The sequence below is a fragment of the Cucurbita pepo genome, chromosome LG07 (assembly GCF_002806865.2).
Source record: "Cucurbita pepo subsp. pepo cultivar mu-cu-16 chromosome LG07, ASM280686v2, whole genome shotgun sequence".
Taxonomy (NCBI): Eukaryota; Viridiplantae; Streptophyta; class Magnoliopsida; order Cucurbitales; family Cucurbitaceae; genus Cucurbita; species Cucurbita pepo.
The window spans coordinates 3,432,642-3,460,497 of record NC_036644.1 but is presented as its reverse complement, the minus strand read 5'-3'; the positions used below and the strand labels follow the sequence as shown (position 1 = coordinate 3,460,497).

Here is a 27,856-nt window from a genome sequence, read left to right as displayed (position 1 = left end):
AGTATCTTGTACCTGAACCGGTGGCTCACTTTTTCTAAGTAATGGGGAAGAGGACCAAAACATGTCATTGAAAGACTCTACTGAGACAAAAATGCTCACTTTTTCTAAGTAATGGGGAAGAGGACCAAAACATGCCATTGAAAGACTCTGCTGAGACAAAAATAAAACTCTACTGAGATAAAGATGGGCTATCAAGAACGTAGAGGAGATAGGATGGACAGTTGGTCAGATTTAGTCTACGAGACAAAGACAAAGATGGGGGTTATCTCATAAAATTTCGTCTAGAATCTAGCTTCAATCTTAACCAGCAGCGTAGGATCTCACAAAATATTCTTGAAAGAATGTAAAGAATGTGAAAACATTTCCTAGCGTGTTTTTAATTGTAAGATGTTCAAAGAAAATTTGTGGAATTAAATTCTCGCATCTAATTTTTCTCCATTTATTTTTATTAAAAATATAACTATTTTAAAGTTATCATTTTTCAATATAGTTTTATTAAAAAAATTGTTTTAATAAATAGATATAGGTAATAAATATTCAACCAACATCATTTCTAAAAATTTAAATTATAATATTATAATATAAATAAAAAAAGAAAAAAAAAAAAGAGAGAGNCCATCTCTGAAATTGAACCCATTTATCATCAAAAGCTCGTCCATAATGGGATTGGAAATTATAAATTGCAGTGAACATTGTTCTATATTAAGACTTGCTCTATGAAAAAGATTCCAAAAGCAGCAATGTAAAATTTTCACGTTCTGATAAACTTTAAATTGATGGAGAAAACTAAAAAGATTAGTAAAATCCCACACGTTCATCTTCGCCGCTTTTTCCTCATGAACGTCGCTCGAAGGGGCGTTAAGCTTCAGACTTGAGGGGGGTATTCCATTATAAGATTAACGAATACTAGTGAACGCTTGGGTCAAACTCTTGAGATTCGATGATAGAATGATATCAATCAATCTTCATGCTTGCTATTCAGCCATGAGTATAACAAAGTAGTAGTGTGACCAGTTGTATGTCAAGGTAGTGTCATTCCTACTTGTCACGCAATTCCTTCTTTGGAAGCAACTCATGCCTTCTGAATCTAAATGGAAGCCTCAACCCTACAATTATCCAACCAAAACAGGAACCGATAAGTTCCACCACATTTTGCCTATTACTGCATCAAAATATCTGATTAACAGAATAAGGTTTAGAGATTATTGCTTTCACTAACCATAGATACTGTAATAAACCATAAATACTTAGACATAAAGCAAACATGCATTAACTGTGTTGAGGATGGTGTGTTGAGGATGGTCGGGAGAAAATCTCACATTGGCTAATTTAGGAATGATCATGAGTTTATAAGGAATACATCTCCATTGGTATCACTGGTATCATGAGTTTATAAGGATTGATCAAAGTGGACAATATCATACAATTGTGGAGAGTCGTGATTCCTAATATGGTATCAAAGCCATACCCTTAACTTAGCCATATCAATAGAATCCTCAATGTCGAACAAAGAAGTTGCAAGCCTTGAAGGACTAGTCAAAATTGACCGAAGTGTCGAACAAAGGGTGTACTTTGTTTGAGGACACCAAATGAGTCAAGCCTCAATTAAGGGGAGGCTATTTGAGGGCTCCATAGGCTGGCCTCAGGGGAGGCTCTATAGTGTGTACTTTGTTCGAAAGGAGGATTGTTGGGAGGGAGTCCTACATTGGCTAATTTAGGAAATGATCATGAGTTTATAAGGAATACATCTCCATTGGTATGAGGCCTTTCGGGAAAAGCCCAAAGCAAAGTAATGAGAGCTTAAGCTCAAAGTGGAGAATATCATACCATCGTGGAGAGTCACGATTTCTAACATTAACAATAATAGATGCTATCAAACAGGTGAGGAAAACATACTGCCACTGGAGCGTCGTGAAAAGAACTTCAGTATCTCATCAATAATTATAACCTGCATCGGATAAAGAAAAGATCCTTTCAGTTGATAAGGAAAACACGGAATTTGGTAGGCATGGAAATAAATAAAGTATGAACATTCATAGAGGGGTTTGCAAGAGTTTAGCTAAAACGGTTATTGCAGGAAACGAAACCATGATCTTGAAACCATGATCCTGAGGGAATAAGAAAAACTGAAATTGTACAACAGAAAAAAATGAGGGGTGCGAATATTACAGGAAACGAAAGGTACAAAACCATCGTCCATTCAGCCCAAGATAATGGCGTTACCTGTAAGGAAACAATTTTACAGTTTGTCAAACTGATTCACTTAATTATATGAAGCTGCCACGAAAGGAAGCAAGCAGATCAAGAGAGAAAAAAACTTACAGAGAAAAGAACAGCTAGTGGTCGCACATACATAATAAGCATGTGAAGGATCATGGTTATGACAATGGAGGCAACGAGCCATAAATTACTCCAGGGAGGGATAACACTGAAAAATATGTCTACTTATTAACCACATACATGATCAAAACTAACCTAGCTTTCTAGGCTAGCATTAAAAACTATAGGAAAATCACCGTCTTAATTGTCACTTGCTTCATTCAACAATTCACAAACTTAATAAATTGCAGTAACCTCGAAATATAAATGTAACTGAATACTTACAGAAGAGATTGATTTTCGCTTAGATTATTTAAAGCATTGAACATCTCGACGACAACAAGTACAGTCATAGAAACAGTTGACGGATGCCGATCCTCAAATATACTGCAAGGGTATGTTGTCGCTCTTGTTGAACAAGTATCAAAACTCATCTGAAAGAAATATTTCAAATTGAGAATGGGCCAAAACCAAAACCAAATCCAATTTTTCTTTTCTTGAAAATTACAAGTGCGCAAGGAAAAAGATGAGTGTAGAAATTCAAGTTGCATGTTTAGATTCACTCGAACTCTATGCACAAATATTGTTAATGTTTTTCCCTCTCGCTCACAGCTCTGGCTCCCTTCCTCTCGCTCTGGCTCCTTTTTTCTCAGTAGACTCCTCCTTTCCCTCTCCCTCTCACTCTTGCTTCCTCCTTTCACTCTCCATCTTCTAGAGATAACTCCAGAGGGGTGGCTACTGCCAGACGAAAAGACATGGGAGAGGGGTGGCTACTGCCAGACGAAAAGACATGGGAGAGGGGTGGCTACTGCCAGAGGGTCGCTAGATGAAGAAGACAGTACGAGGGAGAGGAGCAATCATCACTGGGGGCAGCTAAACAGGTGAGAGAGGGAGAGAGGAAATAAGGAGAGTGAGAATAGGGGGAGAAGAAAACGAGAGGGAGAGAGTGGAGGGGAGAAGGGAACGAGAGGGAGAAGGAATCGAGTTAGAAATAAAAATAATAACAAATGTTTTAAAAATGTTGGAGAACTTTATTTTGAAAACCTAGGTCAAATAGCATTTCGGTCCAATCCTTTAGTCACTCAGTCAAAATAACCTGGTAGTATAATGTCCCCCACCCACCCACCCACCCACACATTTGCAACGATAACCAACATGCATATGCTTATCTTCATATGATAAACCAGGAATAAACTGCACAATGCCATAGGAAGACAGCAACAAATAAAATCTTACCAACTCAGCGTAAGGTAGCTTAGGACCACTGTCGGAGTATATAAACCACCATATGAAGCCAGCAATTGTTGCAAGACCAACATACGCTGCACCAATGATATAACTATTCAAAAACTTTTTACCAGCTTTTAACAGCTGAGAACAACATTTAATTTGAATGTGCAGAGAATTAAAGCTCAACATAAACAAGAATGAGAAGCATTTCTGTTCCACATTGAAAATTCTGTACCACTGGGAGAACTATCATTAATGCATAAGATGAAAATTAGGCTCACCACAAGAACTTGATAGAATAAATAACAATGAAGTAACAAAAGAAGAGAGGACATTGTAGGAAGTTCATCTAATGGAAGCAATTTCTTCCCAATAGAAGAGAAGAGTGTGGCAACCTATACTTTTGAAAAATTTGCAGCCCAATTAAATTTTTAGTAATTTGTCGTGAGGAAATAAACTTGAATCCCAACAGTTCAGTTTTACTTCACAGTTGAGCAAATACAAGGAGAAGTAAAGGTGGGTCTACGGTCATAAGTAGCAGTCTATCTAGCCATGCAAGGCACATGGATCAGTCACAATCTGCGTCCCAAAATGAGTGTAAATTTTGCATGTAGAAACAACAAAGATACCAAGCTAGAGCCATAGATATCTAGCAACAAACATTCCATGGAAGAAACCAAGTATAGGTCATTCATTGCCCTACCTCCAATTACCAAATAACGAAAGAACAACCATCCAGTCACCACAGCTTCATTCACCTGCAAGATCAAATCGATTGGACTAGGAATACCTTCATAAAAGAGGCAAACTATTGTTTTAAGAAGATAAAATCAGTTACAGTTTACATCATGTAACAGGAACAAGAACGGTAAAGAAGATCTTCATGGGGGAAGAATCTAGATACTACAATGTTAGCACACCACACAAGTAATAAACAAGAGAGCGCAAATTTATAACCTGTCATATAAGCAAGAAATCATAGATCCAACAGCAAAAGCAGTGAAGAAGATGAACGTGAAGGGAAGAATATAACCATAAATCTTACGTTAATCACTGAACTTCACAAGTAACGATCCCACAAAGATGACAAATCTATATAACCATTTAAAGAAAGCAAGCCTCACTAATTCATTACCTTTCGAGGCTTAGATTTCATTACATCGGAGTCTTGCTTATTAAATCCAATTGCAGTTGCAGGCAATCCATCAGTGACCAAGTTAACCCAAAGAAGTTGCACCTGTAATCATTTTCTTCTATGAGGAAAGTTCTTTTGCCACCTCAATGGAAGTACACTCAACTTTTGCAGATACATTAACTATTACCAAAGAAGTAGATGCATTAAATAAAAGCTGAAAAAACGTACAGGGGCAAGCGTCTCTGGTATTCCAAGAACAGCTGCCACAAATATACAAACTACTTCACCAATATTTGAAGAGATCATGTATCTGATGAACTGCTTAGTATTATTGTAAATAGCTCTGCCCTCTGCAACAGCCTATCGAGTTTGAAACCGGTCACAAAGTTTAAGAATATATAAACTAAAAAATAAACAATCACCCTTATCCGGAAATTTTTTTAGGACATGAGGCAGGAGCTTACCGCAACAATAGTAGCAAAATTGTCATCAGCTAAGACCATATCAGATGCACTCTAGGTATAGAGAAAAAGGAAGAAAAATGGCAAGGAAAATAGTTAGCATTAACAATAAGAATAATAAAAGAAAGCCCGGTGGTGTAAAATTTAAAATAACTAAAGTACTAACGCATATTACCAAATTGTGTGCTGAAAGGAAGTACTAGACAATTAAAGGGCAACTTAATATTAATTATTCAAGGAGACAGCTAAAAAAGCAGCAAGCCCAATTAACAGGTTTGGAGACATAAAAAATTAAAGAACGTCACAAAAATTTGCCAGTGACCACACCAACCTTGGCAACTGCTGTTCCTGAACCCATGGCAATACCAATATCAGCTTTCTTCAGTGCAGGTGCATCATTGACACCATCACCTGTCATAGCAACCTAAGAAATCCACAAAAACTGAGAAATTAGAAGAATGTAACATCTATACATGAGCGTGTTAATGCATATAGATTAGTATTCCTTTTATTTTCCCTTTTGTAAATTTCAAATATCAATGAAATTGTCTCATACTTTAAAAAAATGTCAAAACAAAAGGAACATATTAGAGATATGTTGGAAAAAAACGATTATTATACTACAATGTATTTGTTAAGTGGTAATTAGTTGGTACTAGTATACCAATACATGTAAAATTCAAAGAATAAATGACCAAACATGCCTAAAATTATGAAGTGATATTCCTGCAAAATTTCTAATGAGAAAGACTTAAAGTTACCACTTCATTCTGATGTTGTAAGGCCTCCACAAGCATTTGCTTATGAGAAGGTTCAACCCTGAAAAAAATGAACTCTATTAAAGACGTGTACTGAAAAAAGGATTTATTATTCATTGAAGAAAATGACATATACGAGTACTTGGCTTCTAATTATAGACGAATGTCCAAAGTACCTGGTGAAGAGTGCCATTCGTTGCAATGCCATTGTTTGTTGCATTGCAGGTAGCTCTTCAAATTCAGAAGCAGTAAAAGAATGATCAGCTAGATCTACCAAGTGGTCAAAAGCACCAATCTTGCGGCAGAGTGATTCAGCAGTTGACTACAAATGCATGTTAAGTCAGCAAGTTACCTCTAACGATTTGGCTATAAAGAAAGTTACATAAAATTAATAGAGTGAAGGGCTGGATTTAGAGAAACCTTGTTGTCCCCAGTTACGACTATAACACGTATACCAGCATTCATACATGAAAGCATAGCATTTCTCACTTCCTCTCTCGGTGGATCAAGCATTCCAACCTTTAAAATGAGAGGTCAACAGATAAATTCTAAGAATCCGGTAAGGAAACTACAATCACGCAACAAAGACACTCAAAACAAATTTAGGGGCTCCAGCCAGACAAAGGAGGAGTATAAATGAAGACCAATGACAAATTTGAGCTAGGTCAAATGAAATACAAGAATGGTAAAACATGGAAAACAGTACAAATAAGATAGCAATGGCAATAAGCATAAATCCCAAAAGATTCCAAAAATCCAGAGGCAAGTAAAGATCACTGTCATCCCCTTGATACGACTTATAACATTAACGTGCAACAATAAGTTTACCCAAATTTCTATTCAATCAACACCTTTGTTATTGAAAATTCTATTAACCCTTTTCAACAAAATAATATGTAACAGAAGCAACCAAAACAGACGTTGGAGTAAATGGCATCCATGGTTGTTTTCTTGCTATTCATGTATCTCAAACTCCTGCAGTTCTCATGCAACAAATTTCTCTCTTTGACTGCATTGCAGCTGTAATGAACTCTTTAAATACATTGCGTCAAAGCAACCATTAGGATATGCTTGCTTTTCAGCATTAATTTTGATGATGACTTCCGCTATTAATACCAACCATATTTTCTTGAATAGCTTCACTTTATTTTCCTTCTTGAAGACTCTTCTGTGATGGATTAACTTGGACAGCTACTTGGATCATAGTATAGACTTATTAAGTTATATAATTTTGATAAATAATTTCAAGCTAAGCTCAGGAAAAGGTCAACATTTGTCGCAACCATCCTTACTCTGGTCATTACAACAAATCTAATGTCATTTTTTCCCCAAAAATCAGCTTCGATTTATATTGTTTTCTGATTCGTTTTCTATATGATCTTCCTACACATGAATGTCAAATAAAGTTGAAAATCATTCTTCTATGAAGCTTTTAAAGTCTAAGCGCATTCTAATCTCGCTTAGTGTAGCATGAAAGGTTACTTCACGTTTCTGTAAAGCTCAAGAGCTTTACATTTCTGTTAGACTAGTGAGGTTCAAGCATGTTTTGAAGCAAATTTAAGATAGTAAGCATTCATCCAAACAAAGAACGCAGCCTCTAGATAGATCTAGAGTCTTGATGGAAGTACAAGAATGTAAAAACCCAAAGTTCTGATTCTATGAAATAGGTGTGAAATAAACCAGGACAAAAAAAGTCTCAAATTAGTATCTGCAAGGTCGCACTTAAAGAAATATATCTTCAATCAACTAAGTACCTAGATCTTTTATACTAAAGGTAACAGAACTTAGTGATATGGCGGATATCTATTTGCCTTTGTCCATCTACCCAAATGCTATCTCTTAAGAACCCAAACTATTCTCCTATCTCCACAATAAATAAAACTGTTAATTTTGTACTGATGTACAATTTTAAAGAGAACAAAATTGTAGACGATGTGGCAAAATATTGAATTAGTTGTAAGAATGCAACAATCCGTATTCAGCAGCCATATAGAAGCTCCATAAAGACAATAGATAGAATGAGGCAGCAAATAAACTTAGCATTCTATTTAAAAAAGAAAGCATACCAACCCAATGAATGTTAGGTCTTGCTCATCATCAAATGATAAACTCTGTTGACTCACAGGAAGCAATTTGATTGCTATAGCCAGGCACCTAAGCATTTCATTTCCTGCAAAACTGTCCAAGACATGCATTCATATAATTTTACTGGCAAGTACATTAATATATGAGGCACAACTACTCATCTGCTTCATGCATTCTTAGGTAAGCATAAACCCCTTGTGATTGGTGTATCGACATTGCCATGAACCCAAAAAAAAGACTTTTAAATCACTGGTAACCAGAGGTTTTCTGGTAAATGTCCATTGAATTGTGTCCATTGCCATTTCAAAAAGATCTAACTCCTGTTTTACAACTTTTAACATCGATACCTATCTATTTGTCTTTCCTGTAATTTTTTTAAAAGAAAATTATTGAACTAAATAACAACTATAATGTAAATTCAATCCTGTCCGGGAAGTAATGTTTTCCTTTGCTTCTCTTTGTGCACAATGGAAATAAAGAGTAGGGAGATTCTAGCATATGAAGATGGGGGGCACATATGCACATTGGTGGGTGAAATAAAAAGATACAGCCAGAAAGAGGGAAGGAAGGGGGAAGAGCATGAGGATTAATGTATTACGCTGATAAAAAACCACAAATTCTAACCTTTGAAATCTTGCTTCCAGTTCAGCACGAATACTAGGAGTTAAAACATTGGTGGAACCATCTTCATTGCAAAGGATACTTGAGCATCTCGAAATAATGCTCTCAGGGGCACCTTTGGAGAAAAGGATATGTGACTGGTTTCTGCTACATAAAATGCTCATCATCTTGCGATCACGAGAAAATTCCAATACAGAAATCTGCAAAGTTTCTTTTGATAAGCAAGCAACATGACCAAAACAACAACCTGAAAAGTTGTCCATCTGCTTAAAAATTTCAATCCTCTTATTAATGCGTTACGTTGAAAGCATACTACATGGGCAGCATCTCACAAATTAATGGAGCCCTGCATGGCGTTACTTTTACTCCTACGTAATCTACATGGGCTTTTTTCACTCAAATAAAAAACAAAAAAATACTTTGTTTGAATATTATTAAATCACGACCAGACCCAAAGTCCAACAAATGTACCAATATTGATGAGAGAAAAAATTACAATACAAGGATTGAATATGGGATATGCTGCTCTGATACCTGTCAAATCACCACTAAACCCAAAGTATAAACTAATAGATTATGGTTAATTTAATTTAAAATCATATCAATTGTTAATCAATACTTCAACACTACTATGACAAATATTTTACGTTTAACTTCCGTTTCATACTGCACAGCATATCAATTGTTTGCTTGTAAAAAGAAACCAACCTTCTTGAACTGGTTATCCCAATGGTGGTTACAATAGGATGCGCGCTCATGCTTGCTTAGCATATTTAGAGCAAAAGGCATTGAAGTAAAACCAGGAAGACCAACCTGAAACATTATTTTATTTATTATACATATGTATTTATATTCTCTGTTGGGAAGTGTTCAAAATACGGTAAAATCAAAGGGCGTTTTGGGTGTGTATATTTTTCAGTTGTTTTAAACTGATTTTTTTTTTCAAAAGGAATAAAAATCTAAAAAATAAAAAACTGTTTAGAAAGATAATTTTTGTAGCGTTTTTTTTCATTTATTTATTCTGTATATTAATTAAAACTAGAACACAACTGAATCAACTTGCACTTAAAAAACAATCGAAGATTTTATATGAACAGATAATTTAGAGCAAAAAATCAAAGAGAACATATGAAAGCAACAAATTATTATTTCCATCTTGTTGCTACTCTTTATTCTGAAAACTGTTTAAAAGAACAATCCAGCCAAAACACTTTTCTAATTAAAAAAAAAACTGTTTAAAAAAAAAAAAAAAAAAAAACCATTTTTAGACATTACATTCTAACAGATCCTAACCTTTTCAGCAAAGACACGCAGTGCTACTTCAGTTGATTCACCAATTTTTTCGTAGTTCCCCTTATCTGGATTATACTGCAAAGTAGACTCGTTGCAGAGGGCTGAGCCCATTGCCATGTGTAGAATACAAGGCAATTGAGCTGGAAACTCAAGCTACAGAAATCAAACATTTGAACCAGGCTAAAGTTAATCATACAAATGAATGAAAAATTCATAAAGAAGCCTCGACAAAGTTAAAATTGTATAAAAAAGAAAAGGTCTTCCAATTTTGACCACATGCTTGGCTACTTAAAGGAAAAATAGGGGCCATACCAGTAGGACAAAGCTCTTAAACCATGTAGAAAGAGGTGCAACATTAAAATAATCAATAAGACAAGTTTATTTAGCTTTTGAATTTGCCAGTGAGTTTAAAACTACCATTATAAGTTTTAGCAGATTATAACCAGAGTGCAAGTTGCTGAGGATGGAGATCGAGACAGTAAATGCAGTTGGATTCATAAATGATTAATTCACTAAAAACATCACGATAGAAAACAAAAAAAAAATGTCAGTAGTTTCAACAACCCATTTCCAATCTAAGTTACAAGAGGGAGAGATGCAATGCAAATATTTCATAAGCTACACCAAAGTACAATTACCTGTACTCCAGTGCTGTCAAAAATAGTACCATCAGGAGCGTATGTTGTACCGCTGACATTGTACTCGGAAAGTTGTGGACCATGCAAAACAGAATGGACCACACAAATCTGAACAGAGACAGTAACAAAGAAAGAAAATTTTCAATATTTTAGACAAACCAAAAAAATAAAAAACAGAGAAAATCACATGATGACGCTCAAGTTGAATCAAATCGCATTTTTAAACCTCATATTTCATAAGAGCATCACCTTTGAGACAGACATCATATTCGTAGTCAAAGTTCCAGTCTTGTCACTACATATAACAGTAGTGCAGCCTAAAGTCTCAACAGATGGCAAAGACCTCACAATTGCATTCAGACGTGCCATTCTTTTGGTGCCAAGAGCCAAACACCTACAAGTAGTACATGAAAACTATGAGCATCTTCAGACAAGATAAAAGTTGCCCCAGTAAGAAGTCAAATTAGGCAATCATGATATTGAGAATGAAGCAGAGTAATTACTATAAAGTTGAATGAATTAAAGCTTCAACCTGAAAAAACATTAATATGGAAAAATGATGCTAAGCAATACATGGCATACTTAATGCATATGAACCTTGCACCATGGCCAAGGACAGGAGAGGTATTGTGTATTTAGAACATTAGCTTCATAGGCATTCAAATGGTCAACCATATCTTAAGCTTCCATTTATAAAAAAGTTAGTAAATAAGAATAAAATGCTAGATTACATATTGCAGAAATGATTATGGTTATGTATGACAAAAAGTAGTTTTATCACCACTATATGTTCTGTCAATATTCTAGATTGTCGCAATTTCCTGTTGTCACTTAGTTTGCAACTATTGCTTAGAAGGGGTTTCCACGCTCGTCTACTTTTACACAGTGATCTGATATTCTTAATTTTTCATACACCAAGTGAAAGGTGGAAAATCTTTATCCGCTAAGAAAGCTTAAATAAATCACTTACGTTGTGACAACGGCAGGAAGTCCTTCAGGAATCGCTGCAACAGCAAGAGCAACTGCAATCTAAGTTGGGAGATAAGCAGGTGCAACGTCGTTGACCATGGAAGGGATATTCAGTCAGTACGACTAGAAGATAGTACAAAATGTTGTAAACGAACATTATGAAAAGAAAACTTCAACAAACAAAGTCAGGTATCAAAAATCCTAACCATTCCCAGCAGCCCTAATCATTATAACTTGCAAATTTGACGTTTCACATGTGATCACAAAGTTTGAATAAAAAAATTCAAACTTTTCATAACTCCGATAACAGTTAGTAGCTTGAAATTATTACATCATATTCCCGTGCTATATAAAAAAGAATAATGAAGAAAACTCTGGTCTTCTGAGTCTTCTGATATGTTGTCTAGCAAAATTTTCTTCAACCGCTTACTTCCCTATCTCAACCTTCCACAGCCTTCCTTTTCAAGCTTTTAAGCGTCAAAATCCCAAAAATGTTAGTGCTTAACATCTTAGACTTTATTTATAGGTGTTCCTTCCTCCTCCAAATTCCCAAAAATGGCACGACAGAGGGGACAAGTTGAATGGGTCAAAAGCCAAGTGTCGATAAATTCCATATGAAAAGCATGGCTGCATTTGGTCAAGAATTGGGGCTTGTTGAAGAAAAGAAGGAAAGGGACGGAGAGGAGAGACGAAGAGGAAAAGGGGGGAAAAAGAAGAAGAAAAGGCAAGAGGAATGGCACCAGTGGCGGTGACGACGGATGGGAGGAGGATGAAGAAAGAAGAGGGAAAAAAAGAGAGAAAAAGATAAATATGTTTTTAATAAAAAAAATGTCACTCATCTTTCTGTTAGCTAATTAACGAAACAGCTGATTGAATAACCAAAATGCTACCAAATGCAAACTTAAGGGATAAAATGGTTGAGTTTAAAAACTAAGGACCCAAATACAACCAAATCCAAACTTTAGGGACCGAAAGTGTATTTTTTTCTAACATTTTTATAGTCATCCTCCAATAAATTTTGTGGGTGACCTAAGAAATGTATGCCAAGGGTGTCAACAATCATAGCAGTACGATCTCATCATACATTTTTACATTTTCTTTGTTGTACTTCCGTCTTTATTATGTAAAAGGAGAACTTGTCTCTGACTTCACCTTCCTTATTCAGGACTCTCTCTTTATCTGTTTTGCGCATTAAATTTAAAGGGATCTTGCGTTACTTTTTATTTTTTTAATGCTTTTCCCATTTTCTGCTATTTATAAAATCCATTTCCTTACATTGTATGCATCCATGTAGGGACATCCCTATCAAAGTCTAGTTTAGCATAAAGAGCGCCACAGAATTCAATTTAAGAACAACTATAATAACAAATCCTTTCAAAAGAAAATTACCTTGAAGTAGTGTATTGCACCACTCAAAATCCCACCATGAGAAGGATCACGAAAGTGACCAATGTTCACTATCCATACAAGTGCACAAATTCCAGCAATAACCTGATTACAAATGAATAAAAAGTTAAAGATCAGACCAAAAGTAGATGTAGAATATCAACAAACAAAAGCGAGCTTTGAGAAGTGGACTTCAGAAATTACTCCTGATTATTCAATGATTTAATCTCAGTTGATGAACCAATCATCTAGATTGAAAGTAAAAGGCCTAGCTTTTGAGAGAAGTTTGATATGGATCACAATAGATATATGATAGACAAGAGGCATATCTAACTCTTGCGAATTAAAGCCAAACCTGGACCAAGCTTGAACTAAATATAATATAATATAATATATATATTGTTTTCACCAGAAGTCAATCTCGCATGTGCACATTAATTCTCTCATGTAAAATCTATGAATATCCAAATGTCTAAATAATGAAATTAATGAAGCTAGTAGACCCAAGGACTGAAAAGAAGATCAAAGACTTAATGTGCACTTTGCATCACCTTGGCCAGAAAAGTACCAAATTCATCTAGCTTCTTTTTCAATGGTGTCACCTCCTGCAATTGAAAATAGATTTGAAATAATGAAATTAAGACAGTAAACTGGTGGAGAAAAAGAAAGGTTCAATGTCATTTCAGATGCAACTGGTGCAAAATTAGATCACAGGAGGTTAGATAAGTCAAAAGTATATATAGTTTCACAGTTCCAGATAGAGACATTAGAGATTGAATTTACAAGGAAGAGCCATATCCCAGGTTAGAAGCTTTCCTATATCTCATGATAATGTACTAATAATTTTATTTAAAAAAAGTTTCCTCTTTTATTTTATCAATGAGTGATTATGTACATTATTTGTTTTAGTAACTAAATCTAATATGATATAATTGGATTGATTTGACTCGAGGAACTTAATGAAAACAAGGTATGAGATATAGAAAAGCTTCTAACTTCTTAATGGAACAAATAAATAGAACGGTTGATGCACTCAAGTTTCCAAAGAAATGCCTCAAGTTGTGATTGGCTCAAAAAGAAATTCAGGCTTTGTTTTCATAGGAAGAAAATAACCTAAACCTAAGGCTAATTACCTCATCGAAAGGTAAAAGAAGCTATTTACCGTAAGGTAAAAGCTTGTACAAGAAAGTAACAAATTAAAATATAAGAAAAGGAATAAAACAAATAACCATACACGGGTATAGAAAAGATCAAGAATAAATAAAGAAGCCCCAAATCCTAAATCAATGCTCTTTTTGGTTTTTGGTTTGTGGCTTCAATTTTTCTTTTTTCTTTTTTTAATCAAAATAAGTGGTTACGAAGAAGTATGGCATGGAATACTAGGACTACTGTCTTTAAAAAAGTTTAGTAGTAAACATAATTATTTATCATAAAAACTTGACGTGCCTTATTTTAACTCCATTATCATTTTGATGGAATAGACACTCGCGATTCCAACATTTTCCCCAGTAACAGGACCGCAACTTATTTAAAAAATGAAAAGAATGAATGAAAGAGAGAGAGATACTACTTAGTGGCACTTACATCATCCGTTTGCAATATAGAATCTCGTATATTGCCCATAGCAGTATTTGCACCAACTCCTACCACAACAGCACGTGCCCTGCCAGCAACCACCACAGTGCCCTGATAGTAACAAAAGGATAGAAAACTTACAAATCCTAGTAAAGGATGAAAATCATTAATATAAAAACATGTCCAAGATCAGAGCTCCACACAATCATTGACCATGTTGAGAAAAGTTACTGAAATACTAAAATTTCATAATGCACCAAAAGTCAACTTGAAAGAACAGATGAAAACAATTTTAAATTGTGTATTGCGAAGTTTCTCTCTTCTTAAAATTCTCAAATATACTAACTTCCCATTATAATCGATGTGAAGATTGAGATTACAAATACTATCAAAGAAATGTCAAGAGGATAATCAACTTTTTGGTATTTGATTCTAGCAGAAATGCCCTCAATTTTTGGTGTTGGAAAGGGTAGGAAGAGATCTATCTAGGTTGATTACTATATTGATCAACAAGAAGAGTCTTGAAAAGTTGTAGAAAGAAGAAATATACTAGATGGGAAATGGAGGTAAAAGCTCTTTTTGAGATGATTGATGGATTATCTCTAGATAGGAGGGAAGACAAAAGAGTCAGGGAGCCTGATCCGTCAGGTTCTTTCTCAATGGAAGTGGTTAGGGAACTTAAAATTAAGCTTTGATACCGAACAACCCTATGAATGCCTATTAGAAGACAAAAGACCTCAAAGAATGTGAATGTTTTCATGCAGCAGGTATTAATACATCCAACTACAAAGGACATTCCCCAAGTTTGCTCTAAGCTTTGTGATTCACGTATGAAAGCTAAGGGTGGACAAATTGCATCTTTCCTTCCATGGTTTGTACAGCCAGAAATGTTGCTGTGTTCGTTGCTCATGGGTGTTGGCAAATATTCTAAAGACAATAGTATAAAATATCTTTGTGGTCGTTGATTTACATGTAGAACACGTTGTGGATCAATGCTAGGGAAGCAAATCACTTGGGGACTTCGGTAACAAAGAAACCAAAGGACTGACTTGATATCAGGCTTCTTCTAGGCGCTTTATCCAAGTCTCTTAGCAATTATAGTCCCAATATAATTAATACTAATTCGAATGTTCTGTTTAAGCTCCCCTAAAGTGATTTATTTTTAGGTTTTTTGTGCTACCTTCATGTTTTTGTTTGAAAAAGAAATAGAAACAGAAACAAAATATGTTTAATCTCCAATGATTTCACCTATTTTCAAATTTAAACAATAAAATTCTTACAGAAAAAAGAATATTTGTCTTGTCTTGATATACAGCATTTACTGCTCTTGTGGCCTCCAGCTCTTTTTCAACAGAGCAACTCTCACCTATCATCATCAACAAACACAGACAATACAACATATCACTGATTATATTTCTTTAAGGAAAAAAAAAAAAAAAAAGAATAGACAACGAACATTAAGGCACAAGGAGGATGTATTGGTACAAAGTAAAACATATACTTCTCTTCTATAAAGGACCATTAAGCAAGATAATATCCATGACTCTTAGAAAATGGAAAGCCTTTTTGTGATAGTTCTTTCTGGGGTGGGGGGTTTCTCTAACCCCAGTCCCCTAGGCTTTCATTTTTGTGGCTTCCTTATATTTTCAATATACCAGTTATCCGTTTCTTATATATATGTTATAAACAGATCAATCACAATTTATAGTATAGTATTTCATGTTATAAATTCAATTTATCTTAGTTCAATTAAAATATGTATAATATATTATATTATAAATTACATGATAATGTAAAATAAAATTATACAAAATTCATAATCAAAAAACATAAGTTCAATAATAATGGTTTATATTCAACCTAATATTTAGTTTTGCAACTAGAACTAGTTTCGTGGTCTATATGTATTATAGAACATATTTTGAACATTTGTTTAAACTGAAATCCAATTTCTAAATTTGTTACCAAACACATATTTGAAAGCATGAAATACAACTCAATTTTCATTTAATCCTTATTTTCAAAATTCGATTTTCAGATTGTCTACCAAACAAACAGACACTCCCTTTCAAAATTGTACGTCTATCTCAAAAATTCAGTTGACTCATAATTTGGGACTCAAGACATGATATTTCATATGAAAAGATTACCTGTAAGAATTGCTTGATCAACACGCAGCTGATTACTAAGCATCTCAATCATTCGCATATCAGCTGGAATTTTGCACCCCACTATTCCACATAAAAATGAAAATGAATTTCTTCTAAATGATAATGAATTATAATTCCTTCATGGAAAATAATTCTTTTGCACTCAGAATGAATAAACTTACCAGCAACTTCTACAATATCACCTGGAACAAGCTCTGTAGCCGGAAGTATTGAAAAGCAACCTGCAAAATATACTTTGCGGTGAATAGCTGTTCAGAAAAAATGAAGTAACAGGATTGGCACAAGATTGACATCTAGAATTCATTTTCTCCCCCTTTTGATCGAACTAATTCATTAACATTATGGGAGAAGATAAAAAAATAAAATATCCAAACAATAAGTTGTACTGCCTTAAGCATTCAAAAAGGTTTGAAAGAATATGGACATCACAAACCCAAATTTCCCTTTAAATAAACTGATTACCCCGCACATTCATAAAAGACAGAAAAACTATAATGGAGTAGGATTTGAGAAATGATTTATTCATATAAGAAACAAATACGTTTTTTATAAGAAAGTAAGCTTTCGTTGATAGATATAAATATATATATAATGGCATACAAAATATGAAAACGAAAGAATATACGAGGGCGTACTAAAGTTGAAAGAAACAATATTTTTAAAAGATGAAAGAATACAAGAGAGGGAGAAATTTAAAAAAAAAAAAAGAAAAAAAAAAAAAAAAGCTTGAATGGAAGCAAGCTNGCATTTTAAGTGAGAAAATCACATTTTTAATCTATAATTTCAACAAACATATGAAGTTTAAATTAGGGGAAATTGCCACCATTAAATAAGTAAAGCTGATTGGTACAATTGTTGAAACAGGAATGAATATCATTGTTAATTGAAATATACAAAAACAAAATGAAAAGTTGTTTTGAAAAAGAAAGAGCTTTGGTATACAAAAACAGGCAAGCTGCTTCAAAAGAAACCAAGGGTTTACAAAATAGCTCTACACTTCGCTGTTATTAGAATAGTTTCCTTCTTCACATTAAAAAATGTCTTCTTTTTTTTTTTTTTTTTTTTTGGTTTTTNAATATATACAAAAACAGGCATGCTGGTCAAAAGAAACCAAGGGTTTACAAAAATAGCTCTACACTTCGTTGTTATTAGAATAACATCCTTCTTCACTATACAAATATTAGAACTCAACAGCATGATATCATTCAAGAACAAAATAGCACTACACTTCGCTGTTATTGGAGTAACATCCTTCTTCACATTAACAAATATTAGAACTCACCAGAGTGATACCATTGAAGAACAAAATAGAAACACTTGAAAAGAAAACAATACCATTTCTCATCACAGTAGCAATATCTGCCTGGTATGCCCGTAGTTCCTGCAGAAACAGTGGTCAAGATAAAAGAGTAAACACTTGAGAGTAAACTTGGGATATGATATAGGACAAGGACCATCAGATCTCCCAAAGCCACATTGATAGAAAGAGAAATATTATCTATTGTACCTTCACCTAAGGCCAACCCCTGAGTGACACTCTCTAACAAACCTATTTGAGGCCTTGCAAATGAACCACTTTTACACACGCTCAAGACTCTTCCATGATTCAAAACTCAAAACCCAAAAGCATTTCAAACAATATCTTAAATCATTATATTTTCTTTCAGAAAGAAAATGGAACATCATGCAAGAAAGGAAACGAATCAAAAAATCACTTATTTATGCAATGCACAAACGCTCAGAGTTTTTGGACAACGATTCTCAATATATTCAGATAGTATCTCATATTTCCTAGGGGCATATTTCCTAGGGAGGTAAAGGATCTATTGGACATGGCCTTAACGTACCACCCATTCAAGAATGCAAAAGCCCTATGAAAAACCTCACGACTTTCTTTTGGAATATGCGGAAAGAAAGAAATAAAAAAGACTTATACAAAGCTCTTCAACAATGTTGTTTACAAAGCTATATATTGGTGTAAGCTGCCTAATATTTTTACTTCCTATAGTTATACCTCCCTCATTGTAAATTGGGAGGTCCTTTGTAATCATCATGGATATTACATCCTTTGTAAATTTCAATCATCAATGAAATTGCCTCTTATAAAAAAGAAAAAAATAAATCCCTTCCAAGGTATACACCTTGAAATACGAAAATAACAACTCGAATACTAACAAATTCTTGAAAAGTCGCGAAGGCTCAGTCCTAAGGTCAAGCTTAATTGTAATACACTAGTCACACATTTAACTAAGACCATGTGTAATAAAAGTATGAAACACACTCCAAACATGCACATTCATGGCCTTCTCTCAAGACTCACAAGCAAATTAATGTATCCCTATGTTCATAATACTACATGCAGCCTAAAAAATAATTTGAATTCACCTTGCCTAACCATTCCATAGAATTACTGTTTCTCCATTGGTTCTCCAATTCACTAAAATAGAAAAATTGGTGAACCTCATACAATTCCTCACCCCAAGTCCTTTTTGGCAACAGGCCTTAGAGTCCTTAATGACCCTCACCGCCACAAGGGAACTCGTCAAAAAAAAAAATCGTTTTCCTGCCCTGGGCAGGTGTCTTGATCATAAAAAATGGTGAAGCACAAATTCCCTAATCCACTAATGCGACCTGCCACAAGGATAAAAGGATAAAGGGAAATAGCATCCCCTTACCTCATCCCATTAAAAGACATTATAAGAACTACACTACCAAATATAAAATTTTGATCAGGTTATCCTCATCATGAACAGGATGTTCTACCATAAAAGTCAAATTCTTTGTTTGTGAGCCTAGCAATGCATGTATTAAAACTTTTGACAAGCTTCAACATAAATCTCCTTGGTTCTCCACTTCTCCTAGTTGTTGCCAGCTTTGTCTAAGGAACAGCGAAACCCATATTCATCTCTTTAATTATTGCCCTTACGCATTATCCTTCTGGAATTATATTCAGCAAGCTTTGGTTGGTTCACTTCTCATCCTGGAGATATCTATACACTTCTTAACTTCTCTATCAATGGACACCCTTTCAAGAAGGAAAACAAGATACTTTGGAACCACTTTATCTATGCTTTCGTATGGATTTAAGGTTGGAAAAAATGCCTGCATCTTCACAGATAAGCAAGAAAGTATTGTTTCCTTTATTTATTCTACTATATATCCTGCTCTTTTGTGGAGTTAACGTTCTCCTCCCTTTTGTAATTATAGTTTGACAACCAACATAGCTCAGTGAAGGTGTTTCTTGTAATTATTATCATATAGGACTTGTTTTTTATCCATTTCATACATCAATGAAATGCGATGATTTCTGTTTCCTATAAAAACAGATCCTTATCATGAAGCTCAAAATAGAAAACTAAGCTCATAAGTATAAAATTTTGAACAAGTTTACCTTATTGTGAAGCTCAAAATAGAAATAAATCTTACGAATTGAACTTCAAATAACTCAATACCCCAAATCATGCTACGAGATTAATCAAACTCATGGTGTCATTCAAATGTTCCAGAACTAACCACAAGAGCCTTTTCGGCGTTTGTTTCTGTAATCACGCCTACTGCTGCATTTGCAGCCAATATCATTAGAATTACCTGTACAAGAAGGAAAAATATAAGCAATAAATAAATGCTCCATTCCATCACTCAACACATAGATCAGTACCTTTTTTTTTTTCCTAAACAGGAGCAAGAAAAAAAAACTTTTCATTGATAAGAAAAATGTCGCAAAATAATTCCCACAACAAAAAGACCAAGTATTATGCCACTCCACAATATATCTTACAAAATCCCGCCTCCCTTGCCTAATTTGTGTTAATTACAAAAGAAGCATAACTTGCATCGACCCATAATTCCCTCTGTTTCACTTTAATGAATAGCTGCACAACAACAATTGCACCATGTTCCTTCTAAAGAAGAGTGAATAACTCCAGATAAATCAAAATTTTGTAGTAAGGAATTCCAAATCTTCTTGTTAAAGGGACAAATGAAATAAAATGGTCAATGCATTCCCGCTCTCCCAAGCAAAGAGAACATCAAGATGGATACAAATCCAAGGTGAGGCATCTAGTCAACAATCTATGAACTGTATTGAGGCTACAAAAACAGGCTATCGACAAAAATTTACCTTTAGGGTACTTATCATTCAAATTTGCCGAGGAAAGATCTATTGTTAAGCACCTACCAACCTTTATTTGGTTATGGAATAGTGAAAGCGCCAAAAAGGAAGTTAAATCTTTCTACATCGCAATTATTCCTCCTGTTGATGGTTCTCATCAAAATTCATTGGTAATGCAGCCATCTCTTTAGGGATAAAGATTAATGCTTGATTTTATGGTTGCACTCCATTATAATTCAAATTTTTAAAGGATAGATACCAATGTTTTTTTTTTTTTGGACCAAATATGTTAGCATACACATGGAGCTTCTCATTTAAGAGTGGCCACTCAAATCGCGAAGTTCTATTCTTTTATATATATATATATATATATATATATATATATATATATATATATACCCCTTACTTATCAATGCTAAATGAAGAGTGTTCTAAAATCTTCTTTGAAACTCAAGTTGAAAACGTATCTAATCATCCTACCATCATTTGTATATACTCCCACTTCTAATGAACGGCTTAAGGTTCTTATCCACAAAGACATAATGGAGGAATAAAAACAGACAAAATGCAGGAGAGTGCATACAAAAAACTAAACAATGGGTATGAGAGATTAGGAAAATTGAAGCTCAATAATAAAAACATAAAACAAAATATCAAAATGACAGACAATAATAAATAAGAGAAGCTAGAAATTATATCTTACTGAAGGCTCCAAAAATGCTATTATGCCTGTCTCTCCATTTATCAAAGCCAATAGGAAAGAAACAACTGCTGCAACAATTAATATCTTCACTAGTAAATCATCAAACTGCTTCAAAATCAGTTTCCAAAATGGGGCCCCTGAATACATGAGAAACAATTAAGTTTCTGCATACACGCAAGACGATGTTCCTTTCATTCTAAGCTCACATTTTTTATAAAAAAACTGAACTTTCATTTAGAAAAATAAAATGAAAGAATAGAAAGGCATCCATAAAGCCAAAGCCCTCGAAAGGAAGCGCAACGTTTAAGAGCCAAAGACGAAACTTTTCATTTAAAAGATGAAAAGAGAGACTAGCTCAAAGGAAGTGCAACTAAAGAAAGGGGGCACCAATCAGTAAAAAGATCTAAAACACTTACAAAAAACTTTAGTCACCTACGCTAAAGAGAAACATAGAACCTAAAGAAGGACCAAACATCATGTCCCTCTCAACCGCTAGCAATCCAATAGTTCCTCTCCTCACACAAGCACCAAAACACAAGCCCACTTGCGACAAAACCTTTCCTTCTCAAAAAGGGGGATGGAAAAGGCACTCCCCAATCATATCCCTATAACCACTCTTTGTATCGAGCAAATTGAGAGTCAAACACATCAAAAAAAAAAAAAAAAAAAAAAAAAAAAAAAAAAAAAAAAAAAAAAAAAAAAAAAAAAAAAAANAGACTTCAAACAGTATGAGAGAAGTTTCAGCTCCAAAGAATATGAACAAGCATGTAAAATTTCTTCATTATTTTCTTCCCGTATAAATTAATTATTATAGGAGTCAATCCATTCTATACCCTCGTAAACACCAATTTTAACCACTACTGATGTTGTTTAGGGGGACCTTTGTCCTTTTATTTTAAAAAATGTGTGGCTACAACAACCTTTAAAAAAAAAAAAAAATCTTTGGAGGTCTAGTAGGGTGAATTGGTAGAAAGACTTCAAATTCATAAAGAAGTACATCTCAATCTTGAGAAATTAGAATTCTCTCACATTTCCAGTGATGTCTGCATTAAAAAGGAGAAAATTGACCTCTTTCCATCCAGGGGTACCAAATCACCAAAGTAAACTTCCTACACAAGGAAACACAACACCAGCCTGTTACAAATTAGAATCTTTATCTCTTCAATTCACTTGAGCAATTGAATAGCTATTTCTTGCTCAGGCTTAAGGGTAACTTGAATTACTACTTCAAAAGGAGGAAACTAGTTGGAGATAGAAATCTAGAGTGTAACAGATGCAAGAGGGAGTCGGTACACTTACTCTTTATAATAGCTAATTTTAGGAGACGCAGAAACTTGATTGACTCCCATGTTACCAATAACGGAGAAATTCTTTCAAGAGATCCTGACTTTTAGATAGATGTGGTACCCTCCTCGTCCTTAAACATGAACTGGATTTACCTAAGCCCTTATACTCTGCTCTCCTTCTCAATCTTCTTGTCCTCATTGATAGAAAATCAAATAACATTGGAAGAGATCCAGAGAATGGTCTTAGTTTTGAGGGGCTACGGGTGTCTAGTCCTGATGGTTTCACTTGTACATTTTTCTAGGCTAGTTGAGAGGTCATGAGGTGGGAATTTGCTGAAGATATTTAACAAATTTTATGAGATGGGTAAAACTCGCGAATGAGATTACATTTGTCCTCTACTTAAGAGGTTGAATGCACGTAAAGTAGAGGATTTCCGGCCTACAATCTTTGTGACTAGTTGGTATAAAATAATTGCTACGGCCCTAGCCAATAGAATGTAGAAGGTATTATATCCCATACCCCCCACACAACTAGTGGTAATTAGATGTCTTTCGGACTGGACGGAAAAACCTTGACGAGGTTTTTACTCATCATTTCTTTCAAAGCCATTGAGGATTATGAAATTCATAAGTGGGAAGGATTCATCTTTAACATTTATGATAATGTATTGGAGTTTCTTGGACAGGGTCCTTTTGAAGAAGGATTTGGAATCTCATTGGAGAATTTAGGTGGAAATTTTTTTATGTTTGGCTAATTCTTTTGTTTTGAATGATGGTAGAGGGTAAGGCTAAGTGATTGACTCAACGCGAGGTTTTTGAGTGGGGAGAGATGAGGTTCATGTTAATCAATTGCATTTTGCTAACAAAACCATCTGATTACATCCCAAACGATGATTCTCCTAGGATTTTGCATAATATATTGTCTATTACCGATTGGAAAATGAATTGGGAGAAATATTTTATAATCAATGTTAATGGTAGACCTTCTTTGCTCGGTAAGTAGCTTAGTGAATTGGGCCTTCCTAGAATTCATATCCTAGATGGGTTTCTTTTTATGTTTTAATGGCAGAAAAGGTTTGAAAGCGTATTTCGTGTTGAAAGAAAGCCTATTTTTCTTGGGGGAAGATTTATCATCATCTCACATTATTTCTTATCCTATCCCCATCTAGAACTCCCTCCTGTATCGGTGCCAATTCAGAAATAATGACAAGAGACTTTTGCAAGGAGTAAAGGGAGGAGAACAGACCATCTGGTTCAGTGGGAACCAGTTGTAAGAGCTTCTGAAGAGGATGGTTTGCCGGTTGGGAAAGAATATTGCTCTCTTGGCTGAGCAATTATAGTTTTTTACCTTAACAACAATCGTGAGGCATGAAGTAATTACTTAGTATGAGTGTTAATCCATTGGTTTGTTCTGATTGCAATGAATAGTGGAACATCCAGAAACCCCTTAAGAGCCAGCTTTCAGAGTCTAACTTGTTCCCTCATGCATTTCTTGATCAGAAATGGTTCTTGTGTTTGTTTTCAAGAGAATCACTAAATTGACAATGATCCCCTTCAGTTGCTTCCACCTTATCTTTATAATCCTTCCTTCAAAAATATGATTATATTGCCTGTATGTTCTCTTTTATGGGGTCCTTTTCTCCCAATTCATTCACCTTCTCTCGTATAATTTTGTACAAATGTGGATTCATGGGAAAGATTCAGCCGGGAAGCACAAGGAGTTAAATCAATTTAATGACAGATACTCATTAAAGGACGCAGCTCAACATAAAAACGTATAAAAATAATAGTTTATATAAGCTGTTAAATAACAAGATTCTTTTTCAAATCTGAATCCTCTTCACAGTATTTGAAGGCAATGGTGATAGGGAAAAAAAGAAAATAAACATAAAATACATCCAAATTTCCTAAAACAGCTGTAAAATTCTGCTGGTTGCTGGATTCAAAAACTAGAGTTGGGCAAGATGACAATCATATTAAGATAGTAAAACTGATAAAAGTGATAATAACGGGCGCAACCATATATTAGAAAAATAGCAGGAAATAGTACTTTCAATCCAACATTTAAACAACCACACTTCGTTATAGGGTTTTAGCCTAGAGATTTTTTTTATCTTTTTATGAGAAACCGTTTTTCATTGGGATTTGGCTAGAAAATTTTTAATCGCTCAATATTTAGACTTTGTACACTTGAGAACTTTTGATCCATCATACAGCCTTATCAAAAGAAGAAGAAAATGACTGCATAAATTTCCTCATAAAAAAGATAAATAAATATCATTTCACACAAAAGGAAAAGGAATGCAAGAAAAAAACGTGCAGATAAAGAAGCCAATAAATCCGCTACTTACTTTTCTCCTCAGGTAGCACTGGAAGCGATGATGAATCATGCAATTCAAGAGAAAACAAAAACATTAGAGAAAGCAGATAATGAATTATAATATGTTACATCAAACTTGGTAGATAAAGATGGAAAAGTGGCTAATTGGAAGCAAACCAAGCAACATAACAGGAATAGGTTATCAACATATTATAAATAAACAACCCGGTTCCTTTTATTTTTTCTTTGCAGGGGACGTAACCTCACGTATACCCAATTTCTTTTACTTTAAAAAAGTAATTGTATGCCATTAAAAGCATGAATTGAATGGATAATTTTCCACATGCTTTCCTCTTCAAGCTTATAAGACGTATAATAAACAGAACCTTCATCGGGATTCCAACCACTTTATGCTAAATACTGTGAAAACAATGAACGATACACATAGTGTAGTGCTGTTTTAGAAAACAAATGTTTCAATGAAAATCTAGTTAGAATACCAAAATCATTAAAACCCTGTAAAATGGTTGCAGGATGGTCAAACATCACTATGGATCATCCTAAATATGTATGCCTTACAAGAAAACCTTTTCCTTATCATTTTGGTATATTAAAATTGAATTCAATAGAGAAATCCCGCATTCATCAATAGAACGCACTAAAAAGAATGATAGAAGACCGCCTTACAGCATTGACTATCCTGGAAAGTAGATACTGCTATGAGAAGTTTTTAGGACTCAAACAAACAACAGTCAGTGACAGAATACTTAATTTAGTTCTTTATCTCATTTCACCAATAGAACTGTCCATCTGATCAAAACAATACTCAAAACAGCAAACATTTTGCCTCCACTTTTCACTAAGTAAACTACCAACATACGAAATAACCAGCATATTCGATAACTATCAACCAAATTTATTTACTTTGGTGTCAAAAAAAGAGAGGAACAAATTTGGAAGTACGACTCACGGTCTAGAACCAGGGTCAGAAAACGTACCGTTTTTTCCATAAACTCTAGCATGACGCAAAACCTGAAATGGTAAAGAAGTTTTTTTACAACAAAATTAACCATCAGCAGCTTAATTTGAAACTTGGATGAACATCCATCAATATTGTGCATGACTCATAGGATTCCCAATACCTGATCGTCTGTGAGACCTTGTGATGGGTCAACCCCAAAAAATCCCAATACCTATTCGAACATAAAACACCGAATTTAAAATTGCACTAGGAATTCAAACAGCTAAATCAGAAAATGCAAGATAATTGTTGAATGGAGAGAGCAATAAATTCGAATCAACAAGCGGAATTATACACAAAACTCAATAAATTATCAAATGGGTCTTAATCCACAATTCGAATAAAACTGTGTAATTTCCTTCCAGTGCTCCGAATCAATGGTGTTGTGAAGGCGAATTGTAGAGTTTGATTCAAAGTCGGATACAAGGAAGCGGAAGGAAGACAAGGTGAGTGAAAGAGCAATGCAAACCTCAGAGATAGATCGGGAAAAGGCGTCCTCCATTTTCCAATGGGCGGCTTCACTGACAGCGAGAGTGGAGTTGCACCCAGCTACAGCTTCCAAATTCTGTTCCTGGCAGCAATGCCTGCTTGAGATCCGAAAAAGAATGAAATGAATCAAGTAAACTGTTGGTTTCGTAAATGGAAAGTTACGAATGGCTTCAATAGTCGACGCGCGCCCTCCATATTTCCCGCTGGCCCAAAACAATCCATAACTGTTACTATATTGGCCCAATGCCAAGCTTTTATGGGCATGCCCAACATTCACCAAATTTCTCAATTTTTTTATTTCTTTTCCTTTTAAAGAATAAAGCAAAAATTAACATGGGACCGGGAGGGAGCGAGAAAAAATTTCTCTCCAATAGATAAATGTGACTGGGACGGGAGATAACTGGGACCGTAGACAGGGATTATGTTCTCCATCCTTTGTCTATTGTTCTTCATCCCTGTTCCTGTTCTTGCTTAATTCCTTGACCCGTCTTGCCTAATATAAATACTTTTTAAAAAAATATTTTCTAGATTCCATTTGCAAGTTTCAAGTAAGAGGGATTCTTTCGTTTCCCTCCTTATCAGAGAGGGGCCGTCCGTGAAATAATTTGATCAATAAACAATAATTTACAACAAAATGATTCGAACTATAATCTCTAATAACACGAGTGAATTAACACCAATTTGTCATTATTGTTGAAAAATGAAAAGTATTCCATATTGGTCTGAACCAATCCATATGCTCCCATTTTTAATAAGATTCTGGCTGGAAGCATACAAGTACTGTAATGTGCCTCTCCGTGGGTATCTGGTATCTATGTATGAAAGGGTATAATCGGTGATTTGACAACAAAAGCAATAAGAAATTCGATTTAGAATATTACATTATAGAAAATTAAATGACTATTTTTCTATAAAAATAATAAACCGAGAAAAATTATCCGTAGGGAATCCCTAGTACAATTCATGCTAAAATAAATAGAGAATTTCGCTAGAATGGATCGAGAAGGCTCGCTCTAGTTTCAATTAGCTGATGACACCATTTTTCGAATGACCAATACTTAACGTGTTAGCTACAGCACTATACGGGTCGATACGCACAGTGTCTAGTATCCATCATTTACGGCTAGGACTATTGGGGTATTTAATCCCATTCGCTCCCCTAGCTTTCGTCTCTTAGTGTCAGTGTTGGCCCAACAGAGTGATTTCGCCGTTGGTGTTCTTTCCGATCTCTACGCATTTCACCGCTCCACTAGAAATTTCCTCTACCTATACCGTATTCCAGCTT

General features: G+C 34.6%; 1 protein-coding gene across 1 annotated transcript; it reads right to left on the bottom strand.

The window, feature by feature from the left end:
• Window positions 1-618: 618 nt before the first annotated feature.
• LOC111798583 (calcium-transporting ATPase 3, endoplasmic reticulum-type) lies at window positions 619-26,712 on the bottom strand. The gene is made up of 34 exons (XM_023681825.1): window positions 26,552-26,712; window positions 26,204-26,254; window positions 26,060-26,093; window positions 25,093-25,110; window positions 21,456-21,592; window positions 20,155-20,229; window positions 17,977-18,022; window positions 16,803-16,862; window positions 16,621-16,701; window positions 15,751-15,836; window positions 14,480-14,581; window positions 13,447-13,500; window positions 12,899-13,000; window positions 11,511-11,569; window positions 10,790-10,934; window positions 10,541-10,648; window positions 9,903-10,055; window positions 9,318-9,422; window positions 8,613-8,809; window positions 7,970-8,081; window positions 6,324-6,422; window positions 6,080-6,225; window positions 5,907-5,964; window positions 5,477-5,569; window positions 5,149-5,199; window positions 4,913-5,044; window positions 4,685-4,786; window positions 4,253-4,307; window positions 3,556-3,641; window positions 2,605-2,753; window positions 2,323-2,428; window positions 2,170-2,223; window positions 1,897-1,948; window positions 619-1,106 (listed from the first exon to the last, which is right to left on the bottom strand). Exons 1-34 carry the CDS (start codon window positions 26,582-26,584, stop codon window positions 1,039-1,041), a joined length of 3,009 nt encoding a protein of 1,002 aa, XP_023537593.1. The 5' UTR covers window positions 26,585-26,712; the 3' UTR covers window positions 619-1,038.
• Window positions 26,713-27,856: the final 1,144 nt, after the last annotated feature.

Excerpts from the sequence above, each read along its gene's own strand:
- LOC111798583 (XM_023681825.1), bottom strand. The coding sequence starts at position 26,584 with ATGGAGGACGCCTTTTCCCGATCTATCTCTGAG. Across the intron at positions 26,094-26,203 it reads AAGGTCTCACAGACGATCAG|GTTTTGCGTCATGCTAGAGT; the intron begins GTATTGGGAATC and ends TTACCATTTCAG. Across the intron at positions 5,965-6,079 it reads CGAATGGCACTCTTCACCAG|GGTTGAACCTTCTCATAAGC; the intron begins GTACTTTGGACA and ends CATTTTTTTCAG.